This window comes from Cavia porcellus, unplaced genomic scaffold (genome assembly GCF_034190915.1).
Source record: "Cavia porcellus strain 051 isolate PalLab524CR breed Dunkin Hartley unplaced genomic scaffold, mCavPor4.1 scaffold_1, whole genome shotgun sequence".
NCBI lineage: Eukaryota > Metazoa > Chordata > Mammalia > Rodentia > Caviidae > Cavia > Cavia porcellus.
The window spans coordinates 165297087-165324207 of record NW_026947484.1 but is presented as its reverse complement, the minus strand read 5'-3'; the positions used below and the strand labels follow the sequence as shown (position 1 = coordinate 165324207).

The 27121-nt window shown below is 48.5% G+C and overlaps 1 protein-coding gene across 1 annotated transcript; it reads right to left on the bottom strand.

Annotated features, from left to right (window-relative positions):
• On the bottom strand, positions 1-27121 carry Tm2d1 (TM2 domain containing 1). Its single transcript, XM_003478833.5, has 6 exons — positions 26913-27121; positions 24230-24303; positions 17154-17262; positions 14611-14702; positions 10266-10339; positions 1-426 (listed from the first exon to the last, which is right to left on the bottom strand). Exons 1-6 carry the CDS (start codon positions 27077-27079, stop codon positions 316-318), a joined length of 627 nt encoding a protein of 208 aa, XP_003478881.1. The 5' UTR covers positions 27080-27121; the 3' UTR covers positions 1-315.

The window sequence follows — 27121 nt, the reverse complement described above, 5'->3', positions numbered from 1 at the left end:
CCTGGTGACTGCGCTTTTATTTGCGCCACTCACACATACAGGGCCGTGGCGCGGAGCAGAAGACAGGAGGGCAGCTCTGTGTTGCACGGCTCGGCCGGCGAGACTCGGTGTTGCTAACAGGCGCACTGCACAGGGCAGCCTGGGACTCTGTCAGACATGCGGCGCCGTGCAAAGAGGGCACTGTGAGTGTGAATGACGCACGCCTGGCCCTGAGTCCATGCAGCCGCCAGCCAGGTGGGTCCTCATGGCGGATTCTTTGGGGCATCAGGCTGTGGTTAGGGTTCAGTGCGTCACCTTGCGCTTCCCCGTCGAGGTTTATGGGTACAGCTGTGTTTTCCGAAATGTTTCATTGGTAATACTCAGTCTTATCAGCCTGGTTCCGTAGTAATCTATGATGTAACTACTTCCATCTGAAGGTCCAACGATCTAGGAGAGAGAAATTGTCAAAGGGACTCAATTACAAACAGCTTCACAATACTTTGAGCCTACTTTTTCAGTTTTTAGTATTATTTCAGTAGCTACAGAACTCGGCTCTAAATTAACTGCAAAGAAACCAGGAGAAGTCACGGAGTGGTGCTGCAGGGGATAGGATCTGCCACAACTCACTGCACAGCTCTGCACCCTCACACTCAGACTCCGCCGGGGTCTCAGCTCCCGCTGCTACAGCAGGCTACATCTCAGACCACAGAGGCATCAGAGGCTGGGCCAGCTCCCTGAAGAAGCCACAGCAGGACTGTCCCTTGACAGATAGAAAGGACCGGAGGCAAACGCCCACCCCAAGCATCCTGACCACTGAACCCACGGTGATGTCCCCTGGACGTGACCTTCAGCACCTCCTTTACGGCAGCAAACCTCCAACGCAGTCCACCTGCGTGTGGCCCAGAGTTCCACAGGCAAACTGAGCTACCTGGTTCCAACACCCTGTAAACTGATTTGCCCACGCCGGGCATGGCTGTGCATGCCTGTAGTCCCAGTTACTCAGCAGGCTGGAGCAGGAGGGTCTCAAATCCAAGGCCACCCGGGGTAGCTCAGCAAAATTCTGCCTCAAAATAAGACATAACAAGGACCAGGGTACTTGGAGTAGATAGCCCCTGGGTTCAACCCGAGACCCCAAGACAAAGATGAACGAACAGAAAGCACTCCAAAACCCAACGCCAGCCTGATGCCACCCTAATGCCAAGCTGCCACACCAGCTTGGGCAGCTCCCCCAGCTCAGGGCGCCCAGGCACCCGTGACAGTGCTGAGGCCTCACTTCAGAGCCGCCCCAGCCCAGATACCACAGCACCAAAAAGGAGGAAGCCACAGCCTACCACACCTGGCTCCGCTCAGAAGATACAAGCCCAGGACTGTCCACCTCTTTCTTTGACTCCTACTGTGGTGATGCTGTTCTCATGAGCCACGCCACTGATGGTCACAACCCAAGAGTCACAGGCGAGTTTGAAACATTCAACTAATGCATAAGATGATTAATAGTTTTTCAAGCACAGAGATAAATTATATTAGGATAAAATTCGAGCAGAAATCAAAATTCAAGCAGAAAAGCAAGCAATGTCAAGACTTACAAATGGCTTGTGAAGAACTCGGTCACATCTTTTTAAAATGGATGGTATTTAAAACCCTATGGTATTTAGTCTTCTGATGTAACAGTTTTACCTAAATGTGCCAATATTAGAAATTATATCCTGTGCAACAACTGAAGCTCACGGCAGGAAACAAACGTCAGTGGCTGCAGACATAAATGCTCCCTCGTGGGGTCACATGACTGCTACAAGAGTGCTGCTCGAGCTGCTAGAGCCACACTCGAAACACCACACACCAAAGCTGGGTGCAGCAGGGCACGCTTAGCATCCAGCCCTGCAGGGGTTGAGGCAAGAGGGCCACTCGATCGCAGGGCTTTGAGGCCAAGCTAGACGGCATGGCAAGATGCCTCAAAATAAACAAAACAAAATCCCCAAAGCAACCACTGCATCAACACGGAATTCCTCCAACACTCAGGCGCTGCGCTGGGGTGTGACACGCAGCAGAGATCTCTGTCCACAGGGCGCTGACCAGTGTGAACAGCCTGGCCACGCTTTGGCTTCACCGTCTGCTACACACAGCAGCTCGGGGTTCAGGGCACAGCCCTGCCCAGGGAGGATTCACCAGTCTGTGAAGCCCAAAGGACGGCCCAGTCAGCGAGCTCTACACTCCCCAGTCCTTCTGGTCTCTTCCAAACCCCACAAAATAGAACCAGCCGCCCTCCAGGGACTTCTTGGTTCCGAAGCTTTCACTGACCACGACCTGAACTGAGAGCATCCAGCCGTGGAGGCTGAGGCTCTACTAACGGTGCTCACTTTCCCTGACTGTTCACCAATGAACAAACCCACTCCCCCTGGTTAACTTTAAAGAAAGACATCAGCTATGACAGTTTCAACTATTTAAATGCCCATTCCCTCACCAAAATTTTAAAAACCACATGCTTCATCAATGTGCCAACTGTGAAGTCTCTCATTAAGAGACTGGTATTGTGTTGTTAATCATACAATTAGAAATGTTTGCAAACAGCCACACTGGGAAATGTTTTACTTTGTAAATTTGCCCATGCCCATTTGTATGCTGACAGCAGAGTAAGAAAACTAAGACATGAGTTTATTTCTCTGCTAAGTAATACCCTGGGCTGGGGTGCAAGTCAGGAGCAGAGCTGTAAGCTGGGGCACGGCCCTGTTAATCTCCAGCACCAAAAACAAAAGCAAAAACCCCAATCAAGCAACCAAACAAAACACCATGAAGTCAAATTCTACTTTTTTTTTTTTGGTCTTTTTGAGACAGGGTCTTGCTATACAGTTCGGGCTGGCCTTCAGCTCACTTTGTAGCACAGGCTGGTCTGAATTTGCAACACTCTTCCTGCCTCAGTCTCCTGACTGCTGGGATTACAGCCTCTTGCCACCACGCCCAGATGCCAAATTCTAAAGTACGAAGCCCACCAGGTTTCTGAACCCTGTGGAAGAACACCTGTAGGTGTTCCCCAGTAACCACCTCTGCACACCACGAGCACAGTCTCCACTGCAGAAACCTTGGACCGCAAGAGCAACCTTGTGCGCTTCCATTCGGGCCGGTCTCTGAGGCCTGCACTGCCCACGCTGCCAGGTTCTGCGGGTTTAGACGGCAGAAACACACCACTGTGGAGGCTGAGGTCTGAGGCCAGCACAGCTGTCCCCCCAGGCCCTGCAGAAGGGCACACCTCAGTCCCACCTAGCACCTCACCACAGGCTCAGGGCCAACTGTCACCCATGACTCGGGGGACTGAGGGTCCCCAGGCCACCTGACGACCTCCACCTCCACATCTCGAGGTCCGTAGGTCAATCATGTCCGCAGAGCCCTCTTTGTTCCCATTAAAGTCACATTCCCGGCCCTGCGGCCTGGACGTGGACATCTTCCACCTCCTCTAGGCAGGTTAGAGGTGGGCTGCATAAATGTTACCTGCAGCACAAGGTTTAACCAAACTCAAACTAGGTGTAGCAAGGCTCTTCCATAGGTGCAAAGCAGAATAAACGCAAACAGTCTCAAACACACACAAGACAGCCTCCTGTTTGCTGACCCTCAGCCTGATGCCCAACCTAATTCTCTACAATGGCTCCAGCCTCACCCACCCGGGCAGGTCGAGGACTGGGACAGTTGCCTAGGGTTTAAACCATGATGCCCTCTGAATAAACACCTGTTTGTGGTTTATCTGAAGGGGACAGTAGGATTGTGTTCAGCTCGCAACCCCTCCCACTCAGACATCGCCCAGCAGCACGCATGTGCACACACACACGGGGCAGGTGGGGTGTGAGGTCCAGCGTTGACAAGGCCACATCTCTCCCGAGCTCCACCCACCCCCCTCCACCTCAGAGCCATGTGCCGTCCTCACAGTCAGGGGCAACCCCACGGACACACTGGTGCCAGCAGCTGCTCGGGAAACTGCCCACAGGTGACCCGCACTTCTTTACTGCTGGGCTTCTGGTATTTTTCTCGCAGAAATCACTCTGATATTCTAGACATCAGGTCTTATTGCTGGTATTAGTTTACCTGTCTGTTAACTTAGTCCACTGAATCCTTCTGCAAACAGAGCCATGAAGGTCTCCTCTTTACTGAGCATGTCTGGACACCTGCCTTCAGCTTGGGTAGCCCAGCCTGCGAGAGCCCAGGGTCCCATCCTCAGCACTGTCAAAATCAAAACATTTAACTTTTCCCAGGTATATACCCAACAAACTGAACGAGAACTTAAAACACATCTGCACACAAATGATCACAGTAGCATCATTCGCAATGGCCAGAAGGTAAAATCAACTCAGGTATTCACCAACAGACACTAAAATGTGTACATCGGGTGAAGGAATACTATTCAGCCATAAAAAGGAATGGCACTCTGATACATGCTGCAATGCCCACCAACTCTGAAAATGCAGCAGGCAGACTGGATGGCAAAGGTGAATGCTAATTAACCAACGGGCCAGGAGCTACAATAGGCAGCAGAGCAGGGAGGGGAACGGGTAGCTGACCATGCCTCACCTCCTCGGGTGTGACAAAGTTTTGGAAACAGATGACGGTGAAGGCCGCTGCCCTGAATGCACTGATGCCACTGAAGTGCACACTTGTCAAGGCTCAAACGGCGCCTCTGTGCTGCGGCTCCACACACCGCGGTTCTCACCGCTCAGACTTCAGTGTTGAAGCTGCAGTTTAGGGACTGTCAGCTGTTGCATAAAATGTATGTTTGCTTACACACATTTAGACAGCTGTGGACATGTGGATATGAGATTAAACCCTGGGCCTCTGTACAGGGCTACAGCCCCAACTCTTGTTTTATCCTTTGAGACATGGTCTTGCCAAGTTGCTAAACCGTCCAAGCTGGGTTTGACCTTTCTAGGACCTCCGCCTCTCAGAGTGCTGGGATTACAAATGTGCACCAACATACCCAATTTAAGTAACATTTTATTTGTTTATTTAAAAACAACATATGTAGTTCAGGTTGGCCTTAAATTCACTATGAAGCCCAGGCTGGCCTTGAATGTGTGGCAATCCTCCTGCCTCAGCCTCCCAAGTACTACGATCAAATGCATGTGCTATCACACCCAGCCATAGGTATTTTAATGAAAATAAATGCAATTGTAAAATGTACCTGTAAGTGAGCACTTTATCACCTAAACTTTAGCAACAGATATGACCACTCATTTTAACAGCGGGATATGTTCACTGAAGTCATGTTTCTTAGGTAGCTCGAGTTTTATAAGTTTTTAAAAATGAATGCACTAAGAAACGAAAGCCAGGTGTCATGGCATATGCCCATGACCCCAGCACTTGGGAGGCTGAGGCAGAAGAATCACTATAAATTCAAAGCCATTGGGCTCCCCAGTGAGTTCAAAGTCAGCATGGACTGCAAAGAGACCCTGACTCAAAAAGGAAAAAAAGAAAACATGAGAACACTTTATATAGTTCTATGAACACAGCCTTTTTCTATGTGAAACAGCTGAGTTTGGGATGTATACAAGTGTTAATGCACACAAGACTTCCTCATCTGGTGACAACCTAAAATCCTCAGCACGCTGCAATAGATGATAAACGTGCAGCCCACACCACCTCGTTCCCAGCCAAGTACTTTTCTGCTTCTCAGGAGCGAAGTCCCTGTTTGTGTCCACAGCTGACTCCTCTGCTGGGGTAGTTTAATACGAGGATGCTGAACACGCGAGGAGCCCATGAGCGCCAAGCACCCAAGCCCTAACGATGGTAGAACCCATGACTGCGGCCGGAGCCCCGGCTTCACAGTTGCACACGACCAGCATCAGTGTCACCCTTCGGGAACGAGTCAGTCACCGCATCCCCCTAACACAGTCGCAGCAATGGTCGCAGGACCAGGTTCAGATCCCCTCTTAAAACTCCCCGTGTTCTAAAGAAAAGGCTGCCCTTGGGATGTGTGAGAGTGCACACAGGGCTCTCAACAAAGCACAAGCCACACACACCAACAGTGACTTCTGCTTTCCAGCTGACTTACCCGATACTCACACCAGAGAGAGCAGGGAACAATCTGCTGGACTTTGTGCTCACTGGCAGCCCTTAGCTCTCAGCACAAGTGGCCACTCTGCCCAGCTCTCAGGACTGGTGGGTGCAGGGCTCACAGGTGCAGCCCCTTCTCATGGAACCTACATGATGCAGGCAACCTGCGATGTCCCTGACAAAGACAATGGCAATCCAGGAGGGACCCTTGGCTCTGACCTCAGCCCCAGGGGGAAAGCCTGGGCTCTTCAAAGGTTTAGTAAAACCAAAAGATCACACATGCTAAAGATCAAGCTCCTTTTTCTTTTTTCTTTTTTTTTTAACGCCTACAGTTCCAAAGGAAATTGTTATTTCAGGTAAGTAGCATCTATTATCACATCAGTCATTGGATCATCAGACGAAGCCCTTAGGAAAAACCTCACCCTACACCTAGGCTGGTGCTTGCAGCCCCATTTCAATGGCGGCATAAAACCCACCATGAGTCTCGCATCACCTCACCTCAAGTTCTCCTCGTACCTCTCGAGCAATCCTGTGAAATCCAATCTCGGGCCTGCTGCAGCCTGCCTGAGTCTCTCCCAAGTCCTCCACTGAAGTCTACTCCCCATGCAAATACAGCGGGGGGCAGTCACGTCAGGGGGTGACCCTCATGTCCCTCCTGACACCGAGGACAGGTCACCAAGCTGAGCCTTTGTCTTAGGCTCCCAATCCACAGTCTCCTCCGCTCGCCTCGGCACTGCCTGCCTCATGTTGGCTGTGGGGGGTGCACGGAGACACCAATTCCTCACAAAACTCATGCGTGAGAAACCAAACTTGGTGTGAAAAGCTACAAACCAAACAAACAGAAAAATCAAAGCAGTGCAGAGCCGGTGCCCAAGTGCGCGACATTTTAAACGGCTGGGACATGTTCTACACTGCGACGGACTCACTTAGAACTATGAGCTCCCTGGAGATTCTGTCACTTTTCCAAGTTGGGGCTGCTCATGGAGTTTTAGTCCTTAAAGAAACCCATCTGGCAGTATCAACAGAAATGACAAGAACAATAATTTCTCCAAGATGGTGAGATTTTTAAAAATTTTAACAAAAAAAACCAGCCACAGTTCTCCAAAACACTTTCTGTATCTGCCACACAAAATGGTTTCCCTCTGCTCTGACTCGCCTTTCTGGTCTGTGACTATCTTACTTCTAACAACAGAAAAACCATTACTTTTGTTTGGCAGAGCACGCATCAATGATGTGGGTATCATCTGAAATGTACAAGTTATGTGTGTGAAGAAGTTTAACTGTAGTCAAAGCATTTTACCCTGATAGAAAGCTCTCCTGGGCTGGGCTGAACACCAGACGCACAGCTCCTGTCACGTCTCCTAACCCATCCTGCACACGTCATTGCTGGTCCCACCCTGAGGTCACCCTCAGTGAGGTCCCCATGAGCACTTCCCACACTGGGGTGGCACAGGGCACCCACGTGCCTTGTTGTCTCTTGAGCCAATCAAGAGACAGCACATTCGAGTTGTGTACAGCTGCTGCTGAATGAAAATAGCACGCTGTCTTTCAGTAGATTTATAGAAAAGCAGAACTACTCTCAACACCGGTATGAAGTACAGCAGAGTAAACACATAAACCAGTAAGAGGGCCTTACTAAATGTGATCATTGTTCACATCTTCTGTGCTACACTTTTATGTAAGTGGCAGTGTAAGACGTTCATACCAGCATCACCACAAATATCAGAAAGCACTGCACCAGCCCTCACGACAACCCCGACTCCGTCACAGTCTTGGGGACCACCCTCAATTACAGGGCCCCCTTCGGTTGCCTAAAACGGATGTGCAGTGCATGATGTATGTGAAAGTACACAGACACAAAAGAACCAGCTTCACAGGTCTTCAGAACTGGCTGATAAACACTACCACACAGCAGGTGCGGCGGCGCCACCCACACCCCCAGCTCCTTGGGAGGTTGGGAGGAGGGTCACAAGCATGACACCCAGCTGATCCTGTCCCTGAATACCAAAATGAAAGGGCTGGGGATGGAGACACATGACAGGCCCTGGGCTCCACCCCAGCACACACATGCTCACACAGTCACACGTTCTCACTCACTCACGCCACGAGCTACCTATAGGTGAGAGACTACTACATGTGCCACATGTGCCACTGATTGAGATTTTGGGGTTTTCTCCCTGCGTTCTATTCACTATTTCATCTCACTTATGACTCACAAACAAAATACTTAGCCAGGCATAGCGGTACACGCCTGCAAGCCCTGCATCGTGAAACGCTGAGGCCTAGGGGTCACAAGTCCAAGTCCAGTCTGTGCAACGTACTTAGTGAAACTTTGCCTCATACTGAAAATAGGTCCAGGATGGTGGCTCAACATGGAGCCCCTGGGTTCCAGCCCCCAGCACATCCCCAACGTGTGCGCACACAACAAAATATAGGAACCCCCCCATGTTTATTAAAGCACAAAAACATAAACATAGCAACATACAAAACGTGATTACTTTAGCAAATACGTGCACTACATTTTATATTGTTTTGGTTCAAAAATGAAGCAAAGATTTTTGTTATACACAATATAAAACAAAGACTTCTCTCTTTCCTCCCCCTTTATCGAGCCCAAGTCCAAGGCCTTGTGCGTGGCAGGCACGCATCTACCCCTGAGCTCCACCCTCAGCCCAAGAAAGGCTTTTAGAGGTCCACGTTCCACGCACAGCATTCCTGGGATCACAGTCCCACAGGTAAACCCTGCTAGTTGATGGAGAATATTTAACAGCAAAGTTAAAAGAAAAATAAGACATGAACAAAACATAGTGGGAAAGAAGTATTAAACAAAACAAAATGCAAAACAGCCATTGAAAAACTGGAAAAATACGTTCGCAAAAAATATTAATGTATTTATAGTAAAAAATTTGATTTGCTGAAAAAAATTTTCCTCTCAAACTGATGCAATCAACATTATATGTGCATTACTAGCAAGATGCAGAACAAAGCTACACATCTTATTTACCCGCATCCAAAAGCTGTCCACCAGCCACATCTATTAAAATGTGTGCAGGGAAACTCACTGCAGAAACGCAAGCAGTCTCAACCACTACCTCCATATTTTTTAACAGGACAGATATTCAACTTCAGGAACCCTAGGAGACCTCCCACGGTGAACATACTAAATACACGCGCTCATGGGCCAGACCTACCTGCCATAACTGCACGGAAGGGCCCTCGCATGAAAACACAAACTGAGAAGCGACCTTCGCACATGCTCCAGGTCCCATTTACCTGGAAGGATCCCAGTTCAGTTCCCTGGAGCCTCGCTAAAGCAGGATGCCCTCTCCAGAGCATCTGTGACAGCTCCCGCAGCCTCTTCCTGCCATTCCGTTCGGTCCCGTCACCGGCAAGGGAGAGCAGGGAGGGCTGGGCTGGGCATATGTTTCAGAGCAAACGCAGGGAAATCCCAACTTGAAAACCAAATATTTCCCTTGTTTAATTCTGCCATCTTATTGGTCCATATGCTGCCTCCTCCTCACAGTATGGTCCCAAATCCACGGACTCTGACTTCCTCTCAGTGTGTGACAGTGAGCACAGGCACACACAGGGATGCGAGGGCACTGGCACCACCACTCTCCCTGCAGACAGCAGGGGCCCCGGGCAGGGTGCTGGGTGGGGACACATCTTCTCTAGCTGGGGCCTGCTCAAGAGCTCACCCTACACAGCCCAGCACCACTCAACAGGCAACAGCCATGGCACCCACAAGGCTCAGGATAGCACTCACCAGGTAGGGGCACAGATGAGCAGGTGCCCCTGGCTGTGCATACTGGGCCTGCACCCCTAGACACTACGCAGGCACCCACAGCTTCCCTGCACTCTGTGGCCTAAGCCTGCACCTGACAGAAGGTAGGCACAGGACGCCCCTGTGGGCCCTCGTTCTGTCAGGTGACAGACAGCAGGAACTGGCAGCAGAGTGGGGACTGTGAGAATGAGTGGCACAGAAGGACTCCAGGCCACTCAGAAAGAGACGCCTGGCACTCACTGTGCTCAGCTCCACGACCTCAACCTGGGCTGGTGACATTGTTCTACCTTTCAGGGTCACAACCTGGGAAACGCCAGCTGGAAATGCGGCCACACCCCTCGCTCCTCCCAAGGAGCCTGAAGAAAGTGCTCCTCTTTGCTCCCACAGTCATATATAAAAATACACACACACACACACACACACACACACATACATTAGGAGTAGTTTCCATTCCAGGTTGATGTTAACTTACCTGCATTGAAATAAGAATAAAATCGATTAGGCTCCCAATTCCACAAAATCCTACAGTGCAAAACTTTAATAAACCTAGAAAAGAAAGTAAAGTCACTTATTACTTGGGGTGACCTACAAATATTAACAGATGTCCATGTATATACTATGTCTTTATAGTTAGAATATAAAAGTAATACTTTAAAAAATCCTGTCTTTATCTGAAACTCTAAGGAAAGCTTAAAGGAATCTCCTATAGACAAAAGTCACAAAATAATTGATTTATTTAACAAATGAATTTTTCCACCATTTGGAGGGACATCAGTATAACTTGACAAACCTCCTTCATACAGCCTGGAAATGCACGAGGTCTCCACACCCTGACACCACAGCCAGAGAACACCCTCTCCCCTGAAATCCACATCAATTCATCTATTTAGACTTCATACAGTATGTGATCCAATCTCTGGCTATACACTTACAGTACAAGATACGTAGTGTTGTACTGCACATAATAATAATAATGATCAGGAAGAACTGTGTTCTTGAATTACAAGCTTCTTCTTGAGCAGCCCGGTTGTTGGTGCTCAGCGCCAAGCACCACATGGTCCGCAGTCCCAGCTCCAGAACTCAGACCCCAAGCAGGAGATCACCAGCACTGAAGCCAGGACGGACACAGGACATCATCCCAAAACATGACTGCAGGAGACAACACGAGGGGCGGGCATGAACCCAGGGCCTCCACAGGGCTGTTTCTACTACTTTATCTTTTATTTAGATACAGGGAACTTGCTAAGTCTCTAAATTACCTGGACTGGGCTTGAATGGGGATCTTCCTGCCTCAGTCTCCCAGACTGCAAGATTACACGTTTATGCCACCATACTCGGGTAATTTTTGTTTTTATGTATCAGTTTAGAAATAAATTTAATTTAAAAAGAAAAAGAAATGCTAATTTTGAAATCCTGAAAGGCAAAGAATAGTTATTGCCTTATCTATTTAAATAAAACTACGGATTGTAAAGCCGATTTTTTATAACACTAACAAATAAATAACATAAAAACACAAATACAGCAAAAAAAATCTACTTGGGTATAAAATTTCAAAGTCCACCAGCAGGGCTAGGGCTGAGGTCGAGCGTTGGTGCTGGCCAGACACTGGGAGCCCTGGGCATGCATGAAAAGCACCGCAGGCGCAGTGCCATATCCTCTCGGCCGAGGCTCGCTGCCTGCGTCGCCACTTGAAGAAGGCAGCATGACTCACACCCAGGCTGGTCGGCAAGCGTCTGCGGATGAACACCTGCACTCTGTCCGCTCCTGAAGATCCCTGAATGCGTCCTGCGGTCAGCAGATACCGCCAGTCCAAACAGAATGGAATAAATGACACTCTCAGAGGCAGCTAGGATCTGAGCTTAACAACACACAGCATCCTGTCATTCTCACGCGAAGAAAACATGCATATTTCAAAATGAGTATCACTATGAAAGAATCTTTCAATTAACTGCTCCCAAAACCACTATTATATTTAAGAATTCCGTAATAAGTACACATTTACTAAGGGGTAGAGTTTAGGGTTCCTACCATGCACCACAGGGAAAAAAGGTAGTCTGGAGCACTCCCTGCAGGAGCACCTGAGTTCCGAAAATCCCTTAGCCTTGGGTTCTTAACTAAATTTAATTTAAAACACTGAAAATTTTAAATTCAGGCTTGGTGGCACACACTAGAGAAACTGAGATTCAGGCAGGCAGATCACAAATCAGAGGCCAGCCAGGGAAACATAAGCTGAGTCCAAAGCCAATCTGGATACAACTGTCTCCAAAAAAAAAAAAAAAAAATTAATACTACTTTTGTTTTTAAGGGTGGGGAGTATCTGTTCATTCTGTAGTGCTGGGGATTGAACCCAGGGCTCCTGCGTGCTAAGTAAGTACTCTGCCTCTGAGCTGTACCCCCAGCCTAAAGCTAACTGTTACCAAGTAGGTTTGGTTACTGATAAAACAGACCAAATACTTAGTATTAACGTAGTTTAAACGTAAGAATAAAAATACTGACATGCTTAAAGAGATAGGAGGATTTTTAGGTAAAGATTAAAAAATCAGATGTGTTCATTTTGTGTTTCTACCTCTAGGACCCCACTAAGCATGGAAAAACGACTTTTAAAAGAGTGACAAGGTCAGCCAGGTACAGTGACACGTGCCTGTAATTTCAGCGCTGGGAGGCTGAGGCAAAAGGATGATGAGTTTAGGCGTGGCCTAGTAGATTTAACAACTCGGCAAGACCCTGTCTCAAAATAAAAAATAAAAGGACTGAAGATGTAGCTCAGTACAAATGCCCGGGTTCAATCCCCAGTGCTGCCAAAACAGTTGCTGAATCAGTGGCAGGTAAGACATTAACAAGCCTGGAAAGCAAATGAGTGAAAGTGGTTTCTTTTCTCAATTCAGCAGTCAAAAAAGTTCTTAATAACCACAAGCAGTTGTGATAAGGTAATCAGCTCATTTATTTGTAAAGCAAGCAAGAGCCTTTACAGTGAAGTCAAACGTGAGAAGTTCAATCTGCATACAGATGGACTCAGCCTCACAGTGAAAGGGTGTCTGGCTTACATTGGCAACCGACTGGAGCAGTAGGGACCAGACACAGCGGTCCTGGGGAACCAATGACCCATTCTGTCCGTTACCCAGAGCGCCAGGACCTAACATTTAGTTTTTCTCTTTATTTTTCTTTTTAAAAACAAGTGAACTGAGGGCTTTTATACCACCAAGCAACATTCCCAGCCTTTTTTAGTTTTTTCTTTTTTTAATTAGATAGGGTTTCAGTAAGTAGACGGACTGCCCGGGCTGGGCTTGAACCGGCAGTCCTCCTGCCTCAAGGTGACAACTTGAGTGGACTTGAGTAGGAAATGCCAGCTGATTGGCTTGGCACAGCTCTGAGCATGGCCGAGTGGACCTGGTGAAGATGGAAGACGCCTGCTGGGGCGGGCGGCACCAGCCAATACACATGCAGTCTGAGTGGAATGAAAAGGGGAAGAAGGAAGGCTGCTCTTCTTTCTCTGCCTTCCGTCTCCTGGCTCCAGGTGGGACTCTGCAGTGAGCGCCCGGTCTCCTGCCTGCCTGGGTCCCCTGGCTCTCCAGAGCACTGTCGGCCCTCCTGCACCCTCAAACCCCCAACCGCAGCCTAGCTGGTACACCACATGGATACCATTACATTGAGTCTGTCACTCTGGTAAGCACTGACCCACACACTCAGCCTCCCAGAGCATGGAGACTTGCTTCACATTTACTTTCTGTTTAGTCCACATGCCGTGCAAACTGCATCATTGCCTCTGAGAAAATGTTCGACAAAATAAATTGGTGAGTGCAGCTACAGTGTGGTTTGCAGCTACAGTGTGGTTTGTACTGAGAGACTCCCAGCCTGAGTTTCAGGTCTGACTCTGAGGACCCAGCTCCCCAAGTCCGCAATGCAGCCTCCTCTCCCGACTCTGGTGGGAGAGTTGGATGGGCTCTGCTGCTGGACAGCAGAGCACCAGACCCTCACACTGCCCAGCAAAGGCGGCCGGAGCCAAGGATGGCACTGAAGAAGGCTTCAGATTCAGGAGAGGATCCTGGGGACACGACTCAGGGGCACACTGCGTGGTACAACTCCCGATGCCACTAAAAACGGAAAGTGGCAAAACAGTCAAGTGGCCCTGGGTGAATCACTCATCTCAGGACAGTTCCCATCTCCACGAAACAAAAGTGGTGACCAACACATCACGGGTGACAGCAAGGCCCAAAGGGCTTCAAGAGGCCCTCTTGGCCTCTTGAGGAAGTTTCCCTACCTCTTCGAGGCCTGAGGACAGGGAGCTCAGTCATGAGGCTGAAGCTGGGGAGCCAACTGAAGGGACTGTTTGGGAGGGAAGAGCAGGAAGTGGGCATAGAAAGAGTGAAGCGAGTTATATACATGAGAAATGTCACCATTATGTGTGTACCCGTGCACTAGTAAAAATAAAAATTTTTAAAAAGGAAGTGGTACTTAATAAAAGCTCCAGGCACTATGAGGCATTCTCCCCAGACTGGCGAGGACAGCAAGAGCTCGTCCTGCAACAGCACCTCCATCTAGGGCAGAGGGCAGAGGCTGGCATAGGGAAGCACGCGCGCCTGTGAACGCTCACCTCCTGTCAGGGCCGCAGCCCGCTGCTTTCAACCTATGCCTGCACTGCCAGGCCCCACACTGGACATGTTTTCCTAAAGGAGAACGCGCGACAAGGCAAACGCAGAGCGGGAGGAGGCCAATTGCCCGCTCCAGTGCTGTGGAGCTTGCAGGGCACCATCTGAGATCGCATGCTGAGAAGGCGGCTCACCAGGCCGGCCTGTGCTTTTCTGTTGGTATCTACTCACCCAGGGCAGGGTAGCCAAGGTAAAACCGGTCTGCTCCCAGCCATCCGAGGAATAGGGACAGTGCAACCGCTACTTTGTACGAGTAGCCGTTTCTGTGCAGAAGGAAAACCAAAGTCACATTCACATGTTTCCAGAGTGTGAGTACTTCAGAAAATAACACTGTGAATTACTGTTCTTCATTCACTGCCTCATTCATTCCCTAATGCTCTGTAGGTGGCCACTGTGTGTCAGGCACTTCTTTTAAGCTATTGGGAGATATTAAGGAAGAAACAACAAAGATCCCTATCCCTGAGGAGCTTACGTTTTAATGATAGCAAACCAAACACAAAGCTAATAGAAAAGCAAACTGTATTGTTAGAAAGTCATAACTGTCACAAGAAGAAAAAAAATAAATGAAGTGATGTGGGCATGTGGGGAATACAGAATGCCAGGGTATGTAGGAATTCTAGAATGCCAGGGTTTGTATGGAATCCAGATGCCAGGGTGCATGAGGACTTCAGAATGCCACGGGGAATACATGGAATGGTAAGGGATGAACCTTCGGAGACAGTGACATTGGGGCGAAGACCCAGGGAAGGGAGGTTCCACGCCAGGCCGAACCTCACAGGGCGGAATAGCCCAGACAAAAACAAACCAGCACCCTTCAGACCTGCGGTCTCCACAACCAGGAGCAGGAAAGAGGGAAGAGCACAGGAGGTGGGGTCAGAGGAAGTAGGCCATGAAGGTGGCACTGTCCCTGTGTCCCACTGTAAATACACTGCCTCTTACTCTGAGAAGTGGGAAGCTACTGCAGGGTCTGACACAAAGGTACAACCTAACGTGGTCAACACTGTGAAACAGTCACGCTGGCTACTGTGCTGAGAATTACAGGCCACAAGTGAGCATCTCTCAACTCTGCGACCATAGCAACTACAACTACAAACAACTACCCAGACCCTCCAGGCTTACACCAGTAAGCATGACCCCCACCTGTGTGCAGTGAAGAGCACCTCAGATTTAGGCTGCAGATCTGGGGGTTTCTAGACCTGAAACTCACAGTGGAGGGCCCACGAGAGGCCAGTTCTTTCCAAAGGGGAAGCCAGGCCCCACACCTGGGCTTCTGCTCCTCTGGTGCCTGCTAATATATCTTAGCCTCATTTAGTGCTGTGGCCAAACCCACAATCAATACTGTAGGACTCTACACAGCCTGAGGACAGAGACCTGGTGACAGACACCTTGACGGGACCCACCAAGAGGGAGGAGAGTGAGTTAAGCCAACTTAAAGTGCCCTAGCAACAGACAGTGTGAGAGGTGACCAGACTCCAGACACACAGCACTCTCCAGCACAGCCACCTGGGCTTCCTGATTAGTTTTGTCTTCGCTGTTGGTTTGTCTGTCTCTCTATTTGTGATAGCATCTCACAGATCACTCGAGCTGGCCCTGGACTTGCAGTGATCCTGCCTGGCACACTGAACTTAGGGTACAAAAAAAGAAAGCAGGAAGAGAGGCACTGACGACTTCATCCTCGACACTTGGAAGGATGAGACCCGCATTCATGAGCTGAGAAGGCTGAGAATGCAGGGACAGAAAATCAGGATTTCAATTTTGGGTATGTGAGTCTTCGGAGTTTATCAGACAGTCAAGCAGACTCATCCGGAACAGCTGGATTTAAAATTCTGGAGTTATGGAGCAAAGTCCAGCCTGGAGAACACAGCTGCAGACACTCAGGACAGGGAGAGGACGTGCCGAGGGCCACATGCGTGCCCTGTGAGTACCGGAGTGATCTGAAGAACTGGGCCCTGACACTCACACACACGAAGAGATCCTGGAGCAGAAAAGAAACCCAAAAGGAGACTGCGGCGAGGCAAAGAGTGAAGACAAAAGCAAACAGCAGAGTCAGGTGAAGGTGGCACTGAGGACACATGCTGACCGCGGGTGAGGGCACACAGGAGGCACAAGCTGAGCATTTCCACCACACTGAGAGGGTGGCGCAGTCTGATCACAGGTGAGGCCAGCCTGGGCTACACAGTGCAACCCGGTCCCACAAACCAACCAACCAGCAAAGCAAAGCTAAGCTAAGCAAAGCAAAAAGCATGACTGAGAAGGGGAATGAACCCTGAAAAGCCATCATGTACGGAGGTGAGCCACACTAAGAATAATCCGGAAAGGAGTGGCCTAGGCAGCCACCAAACTAGTTTTGTTTTATTAGACAGGCTTCCGAGCTCCATTTTAGTTGGCTTCACAGTTTGCCTGCGGAATGAAGACAGCAGGGCAGAGCAGGGTGCCTTCCCCAGCCTGGCTTCGAGGCTCTCCTCCAGAGGCTTCCTCTTTGACATCTGTTGGCCGAGCAGCTTTCAAGGGTTCCAGGACGGAGCAGTGCGGGGCTCCCTGAAGACATTCACGTGAGCACAGGCACACATGACACACAGCTCCCTGCAGACACCAGCAGGAAGACAGACGAGGTGCACATCCAAGGTCTCCTCTGTGACGATCTGTTTACCCCAGACATGCAAACACTGTGTGGGTGAGCGACCTGAAATCCTAAGTTTCGGTCATATACTTACACATTCCGGCAAGGTACAACCTTGTAAAAACCAACTTCCTTTCCAGTAAAATGTGTTTCGTTGCCACTAGAATCCTTACATATTATATTGGGTGCCGGGAGACATGGAACTAAAGGCAGAAAAAACAAAGAAGGTGTTAATTTTCCTCCACTAGAAACAGCGTGTAACCACTTTGTCTGAAGATTACCAAGTACACAGGGAAAGACAAAGTCACAGCCAAGTGCTCCCAACACAACACCTCCCCAAGGGGCCAGCGAGGAGAGGCTGCAACACAACACGGCCTCGGACAGAGGACAACTGTGGCCTGCGCCCAGTCCCAGCCTCTGCCACGGACAGAGGTGAGGGAGGGAGAGAGGGCTGCATGACACTGCTGCCCTTGAGCAGATCTCTCGGATCTGCTGCACAGGGAGACCTTGTCTCAAAAAACCAAAGCATCAAAGCCCAGAAACCTTAGGAAGGTACCGATACACAGCAGCACCTGGCATGGCACATTTCAATTTTGGGTATGTGAGTATCTAAGACTGGCATGGCACACTTCCACTGAAGTCCTGATCCCCAGGACCTTGGAATATGCCTCACCTGGACTCGAGATGGTACCATTAGGACAGCATCAACTCAACTACAGACAAGGCTGCTGATACACGAGGGACAGAGTGCTGCCACCGGTCTGGGCCTCGCTGTGCTCTGGCTGCAGCCTCGAGGACACAGAGAGGCCAAGTGGAGATGAAAGTGGAGGCCGGACACTGGGAGTCTGGGATGGCAGGGCCGGCTTCTCCTCAGAGCCTGAGAGGCAGCAAGGGCCCTCGACAGCCTGGTGTCAGACTTCCGGCTCCAGGACCCTAAAACATCACACGTGTTGCCTGAACAACCCTGTGACGGCACATATGTTGCCTGAAGCCACCCATCCCTACTTGCTGGGTTCTTAGGAGAACCTCCCTGTGGACCAGCATGTCAGTCATCAGGTGTGTAAGCCACAGAGACATAGAGCTTAAAAGCTGAAACTCTTGCCTTGATGAGTAACATCCCTTAGTCCACAAAACAGTAACCAGTACACACCTATAATTCTAGCACTTGGAAGGCTGAGGCAGAAAGACTGAGAGCTTAAAGCCAGCTTAGGCTACACAGCAAGACCTTGCCTCAAAAATCCAAAAAAGAAAGAGAGACCTGCAAGAATATCTACAAGCACAGGTTTCCCACAACCGTGGGTGATGGGCATAGCCCAGCAGTGAGTTCAGCCCCATAGCCCCAGCCTGGGTTCAGTGTCCAAATAGAAATTCAACTTTAAAAATTCTCCCATCTTCCAACTACTAAGCAGAGAACAGTGCTGTGATGGTTGATACATCGCGTCAATCTGCAAAGTTTAGAAGTTTAAGATACTCAGCAAGGAGTCAGAATCCTCACTTTGTAAACATCCTTAACCTGTATAAGGGAGGGCACAGAGATTCTGTGAGTGCTACACCCAGCCTAGGGGGCAGAGGGTGATCTGTGTGCAATATAAGGGAAAAGAAGAGCTTGTGCCCTGATTTTCCTCTTGCTGCTTTTGCTGGCTGCTGCCTTGAAATGCTGCCCCTGTGCCCTACCACAGTGCCTTGGAGCCAGCTGATTATGGACTGAAACCTCCACAAAGAGTGAGATAAAGAAACCTTTCCTTCCTTCATTTGAGGTGCCAGGTATTTTGTCCCAGCAATGAGAGAAAAGAAACCAAGACACAGCACGCTACAGATACATCTGGAACATTTTCTCCTCACAAATGCTACCCCATCCACTCAGGCTCAAACTGTCACTCTCCTGTCACACAACCTTGCTAGCTCTTCTTGCAGATAACCAAAAATCACACAGTGACAGTCCCAAAACAAAGCACTGTGATCCCAGCTGCGGGTTATCTGCAACTGTGCCTGTCTACTAGAAATGCCCTGTTTTCAAGAAGACAGCTTTGCACCCAAACTCTTTCTGCTTCTCCCCTTAGAGGAACTGTGCATTCTGGGCAAGCACTCCACCACTGAGCTACACCTCCAACACCCTGTACGATACTTTAAAGACCAAACCTGTGTGGATAGTCATAAAAATGTCTTGAAAAAGTTATTAAAGACTAACAAATCGTGTTTTTCTGTTGTTTTAACTATATTTTAGACTATGTTCAAACTCTCATACTTGAATTTTAGTTTTAATGGCATTCAATCATTTCTACTAGCCACTCTGTACTAACATGAGAGGGGAGAAAGAGGCAGGGAGGGAAACGCCCACTGTTCCAGGCCTAGACCCTCAGGAAAGAGGTCCCAGCGTGCAGTTTTAAAGTCTGCACCATTGGCTGCAAGGGATGAAACATGCACACCCGGAGGAAAAGTTCAGGCTGCCACTGCGAGCAAAGGTGGGGCGAAGTGAGAAACCTGGAAGAGATCTGGTCACACCACAGAGATCCAGGCAGGCCACCACCTGGCTGCAGCTGAGCTCTGCCTGCCTAGGGAGAGGTCCAGGACCCATCTGACTGTGGGTGGTCCAGCTGTTACCGGGGAGGGAGAGCATGTGGTGTGGAGAAGCTGGAGAGAGGAGCCATTTGGAGCCTGCTGTTCCCTCCCTCCAGGTCTACAGGGTTCAACCGCCGAGATCAGAAGCAGGGACCTGAGCCGGGAGGAGTGCAACAGCGAATGGCAGCACAGCTAGCCCAGCCTGTGTGCCGCCGGCAATGCACACACCTGCCTCTTAAGCCCACTCAATGTGATACACGTCATCACGGTTCCACTCACCCCTATAAAACCATGAGGGAGGCAAAACCAGCACTCAGCGTGGCCCAGGCCACAGCCTGGAGTGCAAGCACCCCAGCACACCATCCCAATCTGCAGGAAAACAGGGTGTTCCGTCCCTTCTGGAAGCAGATGAATTTCCAGGGGATTTGATGAGTTGATCAAAGCATCCTAAGCAGGTAACTCTATGTCGTTGGCCAAAACTCATTACTCTTAGTCAATACCCTTGCCTGTTACACACAGTAATTCCACACTAACACTGATAACAGCAAGAAGCAAACATCAATGGCAAGACTAAAGAAGCCAGTAACCGATAAAAGCTAACTGGTATACAAAAGCAAGCAATGGCTACAAGCTTAAAATCCACTCCATTGGCAGTTTGCTTGCAGAAAGTGCATTTCTGGGCAGCACCTGGGCTGGATGACGTCACCCAAACCAGGCAGAAGCTCAAGGAACCTCTGCCTGTGGAAGAGCAGCACGAGGCTGGGCTGGAGCTCAGCGGCAGGCAGCCCTGGCAGGGCTGGGCTGGGCCCCACCACAGCAGCGGCCCACCGAGTGGGACCTCACACAGTGCCCAAGGTGGGCCAGGCGTCCCACACCCAGTACTGGCTGCAGGCTGGAGAGGTGGGGACAATTCCCAGCTTCATGCAGTACCATAGGCCTCCGGTGTTCCAGACAGGAGCTCAGCAGTGAAAGCAGCCAGATTCCTCAGGATTCCATGGTCTCCCTGGAGGCCTGGCTGGACTCCTCCATCAAGGCCACCTACTCCCTAGGGAGCAGATGCCCCACAGGCAGCCATTGGAAGCCACCACACTGTCCTAGATGCCCAGCCCATTCACCACACCCCTTGGCCCTGCCTGCAGGCCAGAACATCAGTACCCTACTGCAGTTCTTCACCTGAGGCCTCATCCGACAGGATCTTTTGCTTTTTTTTTTTAAACAGGCACAGACACACAGAGAAATGCTAACCAGAAATGACTGGTTAAATTTGTGTAATCATGATCCAAAAAGGGTCAGACTGGATATTACCTCTGTACCGAGTTATACTGTACAATGACAAGCTAACTAAACATGCAACCCAGAGTCCAAGTGAAAACAAAACCTGGAAGTAAAATGGGCAAGAACCAATCTCCAGTATTAAAAGACAGATCTCCTAAGGGACTGCTTCTATCAGAAAAACCATGATTCTGCAATCAGAGTAAAGAACCGTTTGGGCCAGAATCACAGATGGATGGATAATAAATCTAGTGGAAATTTTTGTTGAGGAATATGATATTGTATGGTCTTTAATAAGCCTCCCATGAACTATTTATTTGTTGCAAAGAAAATTCAACTCGGTAGCGCATATACTGAAATTGGGAAACTGAACTACACAATAGAAAAATCAGAGCGTTCAGCAATGTCCATTCCCACTGAGGGACAGACACCCCATGTCCCCAGATGAGAGATGCTGAGGCTACCCCAGACTCCACGTAACCTTCCATCCTGCAGTGCTGTTCCCACTGGCACCTATAGTCCCCTCAAAGCCTTGTGCAGTCTTAAGAGGGCTTTCCAGAGACGGCTGGATCTACATGTAATGCTGGCATTAATGGTGTCCTACTAGGTGCGAGTGGGTGTCATGGAATAAAGGGACAGAAAGCAGGCTGGTGACTGTCACTTGCTGCTTTGCTGCCTTTTTTTTTTTTTTTTTTGGTCTTTTTGAGACAGGGTCTCTCACTATGCAGTTCAGGCTGGCCTTGGGCTCACTTTGTAGGCCAGGCTGGTCTCAAACTTGCTACAAACTGTCTGCCTCAGCCTCCCAAGCGCTGGGATTACAGGAGTGTGCCACCATGCCCAGCTAAAATTTATTTTATGTCTTTTTTTTTTTTTTTTTTTTTTGCTCCCCAGTGCCAGGAATTGAACTCGAAACCTTGCGCTTGCCAAGCAGGTGCTTATGCTGCCAAGCTTTTGTTGCCTTTTGCCATGAGCTCTTTCCCCTCCGCAGTGACCTGACAAGCCACCCTACCTTGTAGCCAGCTAAATAAACCTTTCCTCCATTAACTGTGGGTGCTAGGCATTGTGTTTCAGCGATGAGAAAACTAAGACAAGTAAATAACCTCAGTCTAACCATAAAAAATACCAGACAATCCCAAAGAAGGAACCTTACTTAATAAAATAAAAGGGATGTCAAATATGCCAGTATCACAATAGAGAAAGTCATGGAAATGTTCCGATAAAAGAAAACCAAATGCAAAACTGATTTCTAAAGATCCTGTCCTAAAATGAAGGAAAATGCTACAAAGGCTTTTGAGTAATTTTATGAAATCAGAATGTCTACCGAAGTATATAGCTATCTACATCATGAAACGTACTGACATTTATAACTGACCTGTGTTTATGTTAAGATCTCTTAAGAAAAACACGAGTAGGGGCAAGTAACTGGGGAGAGAAGGAGGAAGGAGGAGAGCAAAAGAGGTGGGGGAAGGCCAAGTGCAAGCAAGCTCACGCCAACACCTGACGGGAAGCCACACCAGGCTTCCTTCTGGGTACGGGTGGAAGGGTATACCCCATGGTACTCTTCTGCTCAAAACTGTCCTGAAGTGTAAAATTATCTCCAGATAAAGTGAGAAAGCTAATTCATGCCTTTAGAAGCTGGTCAGGAGGCTGTCATGGCCTTCCTCATGATGGGCTGCCATATCCTCCAGGACACTGTCATCCTGCCTTTTCCTTAGTTGGCCAAGCTTGCTCTGCAGAGCCACTTCCTCAAGTTTTCACCTGAATTTTTTCAAGTAAACTGTGCTACCAGAAAACTTTAGAAAAGCTGGATAGGAAAATGGTTAACATTGAAGAGGGGTAGTAACCATGAGAGGGTCAGGGGATCTGGCAAGTTGTTTTCTTTTTAATTGATAGAAGCTTAATGCATAATTGCCAAAACCTGTAAGCCATCAAAAAGTCTTTCAACAGATGAATGGATGAACAAACCGTGATACATGTGTAATGGAATGTTACTCCATGGTAAAAATCCATGAGCTCTCACACCACAAAAAGATCTGTTTAAGGACAGCTTTTACTTACAAAGAGAAACAATGATATCAGCTTCCCTAACTTACTAAGATATTTTTACAAGTCGGCATAGGGCTGAGAGTGTAGCTCAGTGGTAGGGCTTGCCCAGTATGCATACGGCCCTGGCTTCAAGCCCCAGGACCACAAAAAACAACTCAGTGCCCTCAAAATAGTACCATTTCATTGCCATCAAATCAGAACTCTAAATAGCTTCAACCTCCATCTGTGTGGATCCTACTCCCTGCTATCCGCACCCCTTTGAGGGAAAAGACCAAAGAGGGAGCAGTCTGCTCAGTGTTACCCGCAGTGCTCATAACTAAGTTGCCCAAGTCCTCGGTCTGAAGGGGATGTTTCCCTAACACCTGCACCGCGGGACACCCTCACTGCTGCTTCCATCCTTCAGACATGTTACAAGCATAAAACATGGGCCGTACAGTTTCTCATTGTACTTCATTGAACTATGAGTCTCTTGCAAGTTCCTGTTCAGCAAACTAAAGAATTATCTTTCCATAATATATCCTGAGAAATAAAATGTTATGCTTGAAGGATTTTTTTTGTTGTTTTGGGGGGGTTTGGTAGTGAGACCCTATGTAGTACAGGCTGGCCGTGAACCTGCTTATGCAACCCATTCCTCCTGCATCAGCCTCCTGAATGCTGTGATTAAAGGTGTACACTACCAGCCAGGCTGTCCTTGAGATTTGTGTTTTATATACCAGTTAAAAAAAATTTGGCTGGGTGTAGTGGTACACTTCTATAATCCCAGCATTCCAGAAGGCTGAGACAGGACAAACAAACGTTCAAGCACAGGCTGGCAGTTTAGCAATTTGCAAGATCCTGTCTCAAAAAACAAAAGTAATTTAAAAGAGTTGAGTTGGGGTTATAGCATCACAGGAAGGCTCTGGGTATAAGCCTCTGTATTGCAACAAAGAAAAAGAAGCCTCAAGAAACAGATAAAAGAATATAAACTGATCAAAGGTTTGAAATTAAAAATGAAAATATAATAAAATTGTCAGTTTATATTAAGAAAGCAAGATTCTCTTGCTACTTAAATATTGTAGCTCAGTGGTAGAGTACATGCTGAACTTGCATTGCAGGGAAACAAAGAAATTAATCAATTAATTAAATATCAACAAGTACTAGCCAGCTCTCTAAATTTACATTGCTCTGAAAACTGAGTTACATGTAACCTAAGAAAAAACACATTCATTATCTTTAATGGTGATATACCAATCCACGAAATATAGTAATTTGTTTTAAAAATAAGTGTTAAAGATATTATTCTGGAAGTCTTACCATGAGCTGTGTAGTTTGTGCAGTTAACTGGTTCTTGTGTAGCATCATTTATTTTTGGATCTTTACAAATATATGTTAAAAAGTTAAGGAAACACCAACTCATTCCCAGCATAAAACATTATTATGTCTTTAATAGCAAATATATTCATATTGAAAAGCTGGTAATGAATAAGTCAACAAGCACAGGTACAAAAAGATTTTTAGCACTGCTAAATAATTCCTGAAAATTAACTTAATATGGGAAAGGTGAAGACTAAATTATATATGTATTTTTTTGTTTTGGGGGCTTTTGTCTTGTTTGGAAGCAGTTTCCCTCTACATGTAGTCAAGGCTGGCCTTGAACTCTTGGCAATCTTCCTGCCTCAGCCACCAGAGTGCTGGGATTAGAGATGTCCACCACCACGCCTGGCTGGAGACTATATTATTAAAAGGTTAGCAGAGGAGCTGTCTTTAAAAGACATCAGTCAGGACATAAGTGCTAAGCAATATTAAAGTAAGTTATTACCAATTATGAGGGCTTCAGGTTAAAATCAATTCTGCTCTCAGAGATCTGACAGAAAGGTTTGGGGTAGTGTGGAGGACCAATGGACAACTCTCCTTGGCCCTATGTCCATCTACTGGTATGTACAGAGCTAGCTAGGCCATCTCCCTTTCCCCTCAACTGCCTCTAAGCAATACAAATCTGGATGGCTGAGGTGCTCCTGCTATTCTTTGAAACTAGGCGATAGTGTTACCCAAGGATTCCCAAAAACACTGTGGAGCTGGGGCTCCAGGGCAGCCTAGAGATAAAAGGCTCTGACTGCCCAGGGCAGAGAAGTTCGCACAGAAAGCTGAAGCACCACCCCCAAAACATTAAATGCATTCGTGTTATGCAGATTAAGTCTTTCTGCATTTCCTTCTTTCCATATTCACAGTACTCAGGAATTTCCCACCATTCTCACAGTCACTTATCCTCAAGTCACTTCCTCACAGATTAATAAAATCTGGGCCTGGGCTCTGGGTTGAGGCCTTTGTTCCAATGAACCTTATCTTGGTTGAATTTAGGACTCCTTGGCTCCCCATAACTATAAATGCCTAGTGTCTTGATTCTCATTGTGGGATGCACACTGGAAGTGGTAGACTGGAATTAATTTATTGGAATTCCAGTAACTTTCCATGGGATTACAAATACAAACTTCGCAGACTGCAAGGAGGTTGGGGAAGGGCTCTCTATAGGTGGACCTATTATGCCCACACACAGCAGCACAGCCTTAAGGCTCAAGATTACCCCTAATACTCTAGACACAACCTGATCCCGTTCAGGGTTTCTGAATCCTTCTCAGAAACTTGAGTCAGAAATAATGTATCTTGTCCAGCTGTCCTCACCTCACACCCTGCACATTCCACCACTTCTCTCCAAGTTTCCACTCTTCACACTGCCCAATTATGTTCTTAGAATCATCTCCCTACTTTTCTAAGAGGAGTGGACCTAGACTGATTTTTTTTTTTTTTTTAATCGGTACTGGGGATCGAACTCACGACTGCTTGCTTGCAAGGCAGGTACTTATGCCGCTGAGCTAAATCCCCAGCCCCTAGACTGATTCTTAGATCCCAAGCATCACTGAAACAGGCAAAGCTGGCTGGGGCAGTGGGTGGCACCTCTCCACTGCAAGAGCCCAGGGCTACTGGACGCCTATGCAGGTAGCCAGCATAAAGAAAAGCAGACTCCACTAGGAGCCACAGGCTCACTCCCCATGGATTCAAGAGCCAGGGTGTACTTTAGTTCTTCCTCTTTTCATCAGTTGTTCGGTCCTCCAAGTTCCCACTGCAGAGGCAGCTTTTGCCTCGCTCTTCAGTTTTTGCATAAACTTTTGGCACCGTTTTTGGCTTGTCTAGTCCAATTCTTTGTTGGAGGCAAGAAGGACCTGACATATTTTTCACTGGCGAGCCATTTTTAAAGGAATTACTCGATTACATCACGGTATGGAACAAGTTGGAGCCACAATGTGAAAACTGAATATTGGCTAACGCTGCCCAAATGTCAAAAACGAGACAGAATTTTCTTAATTTTTCCTTCACAGACTTGTTCTTGTACAGGCTGAGTATCCCTTAGTGAGTCACTGCTCAAGAAGTTTAATTATTGCTTCTCGGCCTTTTGGCTAAGATCAAATGTAAAAAGTTTAGATTTGGGGGCACTGAAGATCTCAGGGTTCAAGCTAATGATGTTCAAGCAGTGTCTCTAGCTCATTATTTTTGTTTGAAAGCCTGAGTGATGGGGCTGGGGATTTAGCTCAGCGGCATATGCGCCTTCCTTGCAAGCAGACAGTGTCGTGAGTTCGATCCCTGGTACTGAGAAAGACAAAAAAAGAAAGCCTGAGTGAGGCAGTCCCAGCTTTGTACAACAGCAGCTATCTCCCTTCAGCTCTGTGCACCAACGCTCAGTGGTTGGCTTCGGTCACCTAAGGCTCGCGCTGTCCCCTGCCGGGCGGGGTTCGAAGTGGGCCGCTCCGGGGAAACCAGTCCTTGGGGACCCGGTCGAAGACAGGCGACTACGCGGAGCTCGGAGCCTCGGTGACCCCTGCGGTCTCCTGCCAGGGCCACTTCCGGGCGCCAGCTCCGATGCTGCCCGCCCCTCATCCCCCTGCCGTCCCTGCCCCGTCCCCCGCGTCCCTTTTCTCGCGCGAGGGCCGCTCTCCAAGGATATTGCCCCATGCGGAGGTCCTCGCACCTCGGCGTCTCCTCGGCCCCGGCCGCGGCGCTGGCAGCCACCCCCCAGGGGCCTGAGGCGACAGCCGCAAGCCAGAGGACGCCAAAGAGCTGCGCGGCCACACAGTCCAGAGACATGGGCCGCGAGGCCCTGGCCGCCGCCATGTTAGCACCGGCGCCCCGCGCGCTTCCGCTTCCGGTCACGCC

Coding starts and splice junctions, on each gene's coding strand:
- Tm2d1 (XM_003478833.5), bottom strand. CDS start 27,079: ATGGCGGCGGCCAGGGCCTCGCGGCCCATGTCTCTGGACTGTGTGGCC. Junction 24,304..26,912: donor GAGGACCTCCGCATGGGGCA/ATATCCTTGGAG, acceptor TAACTTTTTAAC/ATATATTTGTAAAGATCCAA. Junction 10,340..14,610: donor CCTTGGCTACCCTGCCCTGG/GTGAGTAGATAC, acceptor TTTCTTTTCTAG/GTTTATTAAAGTTTTGCACT.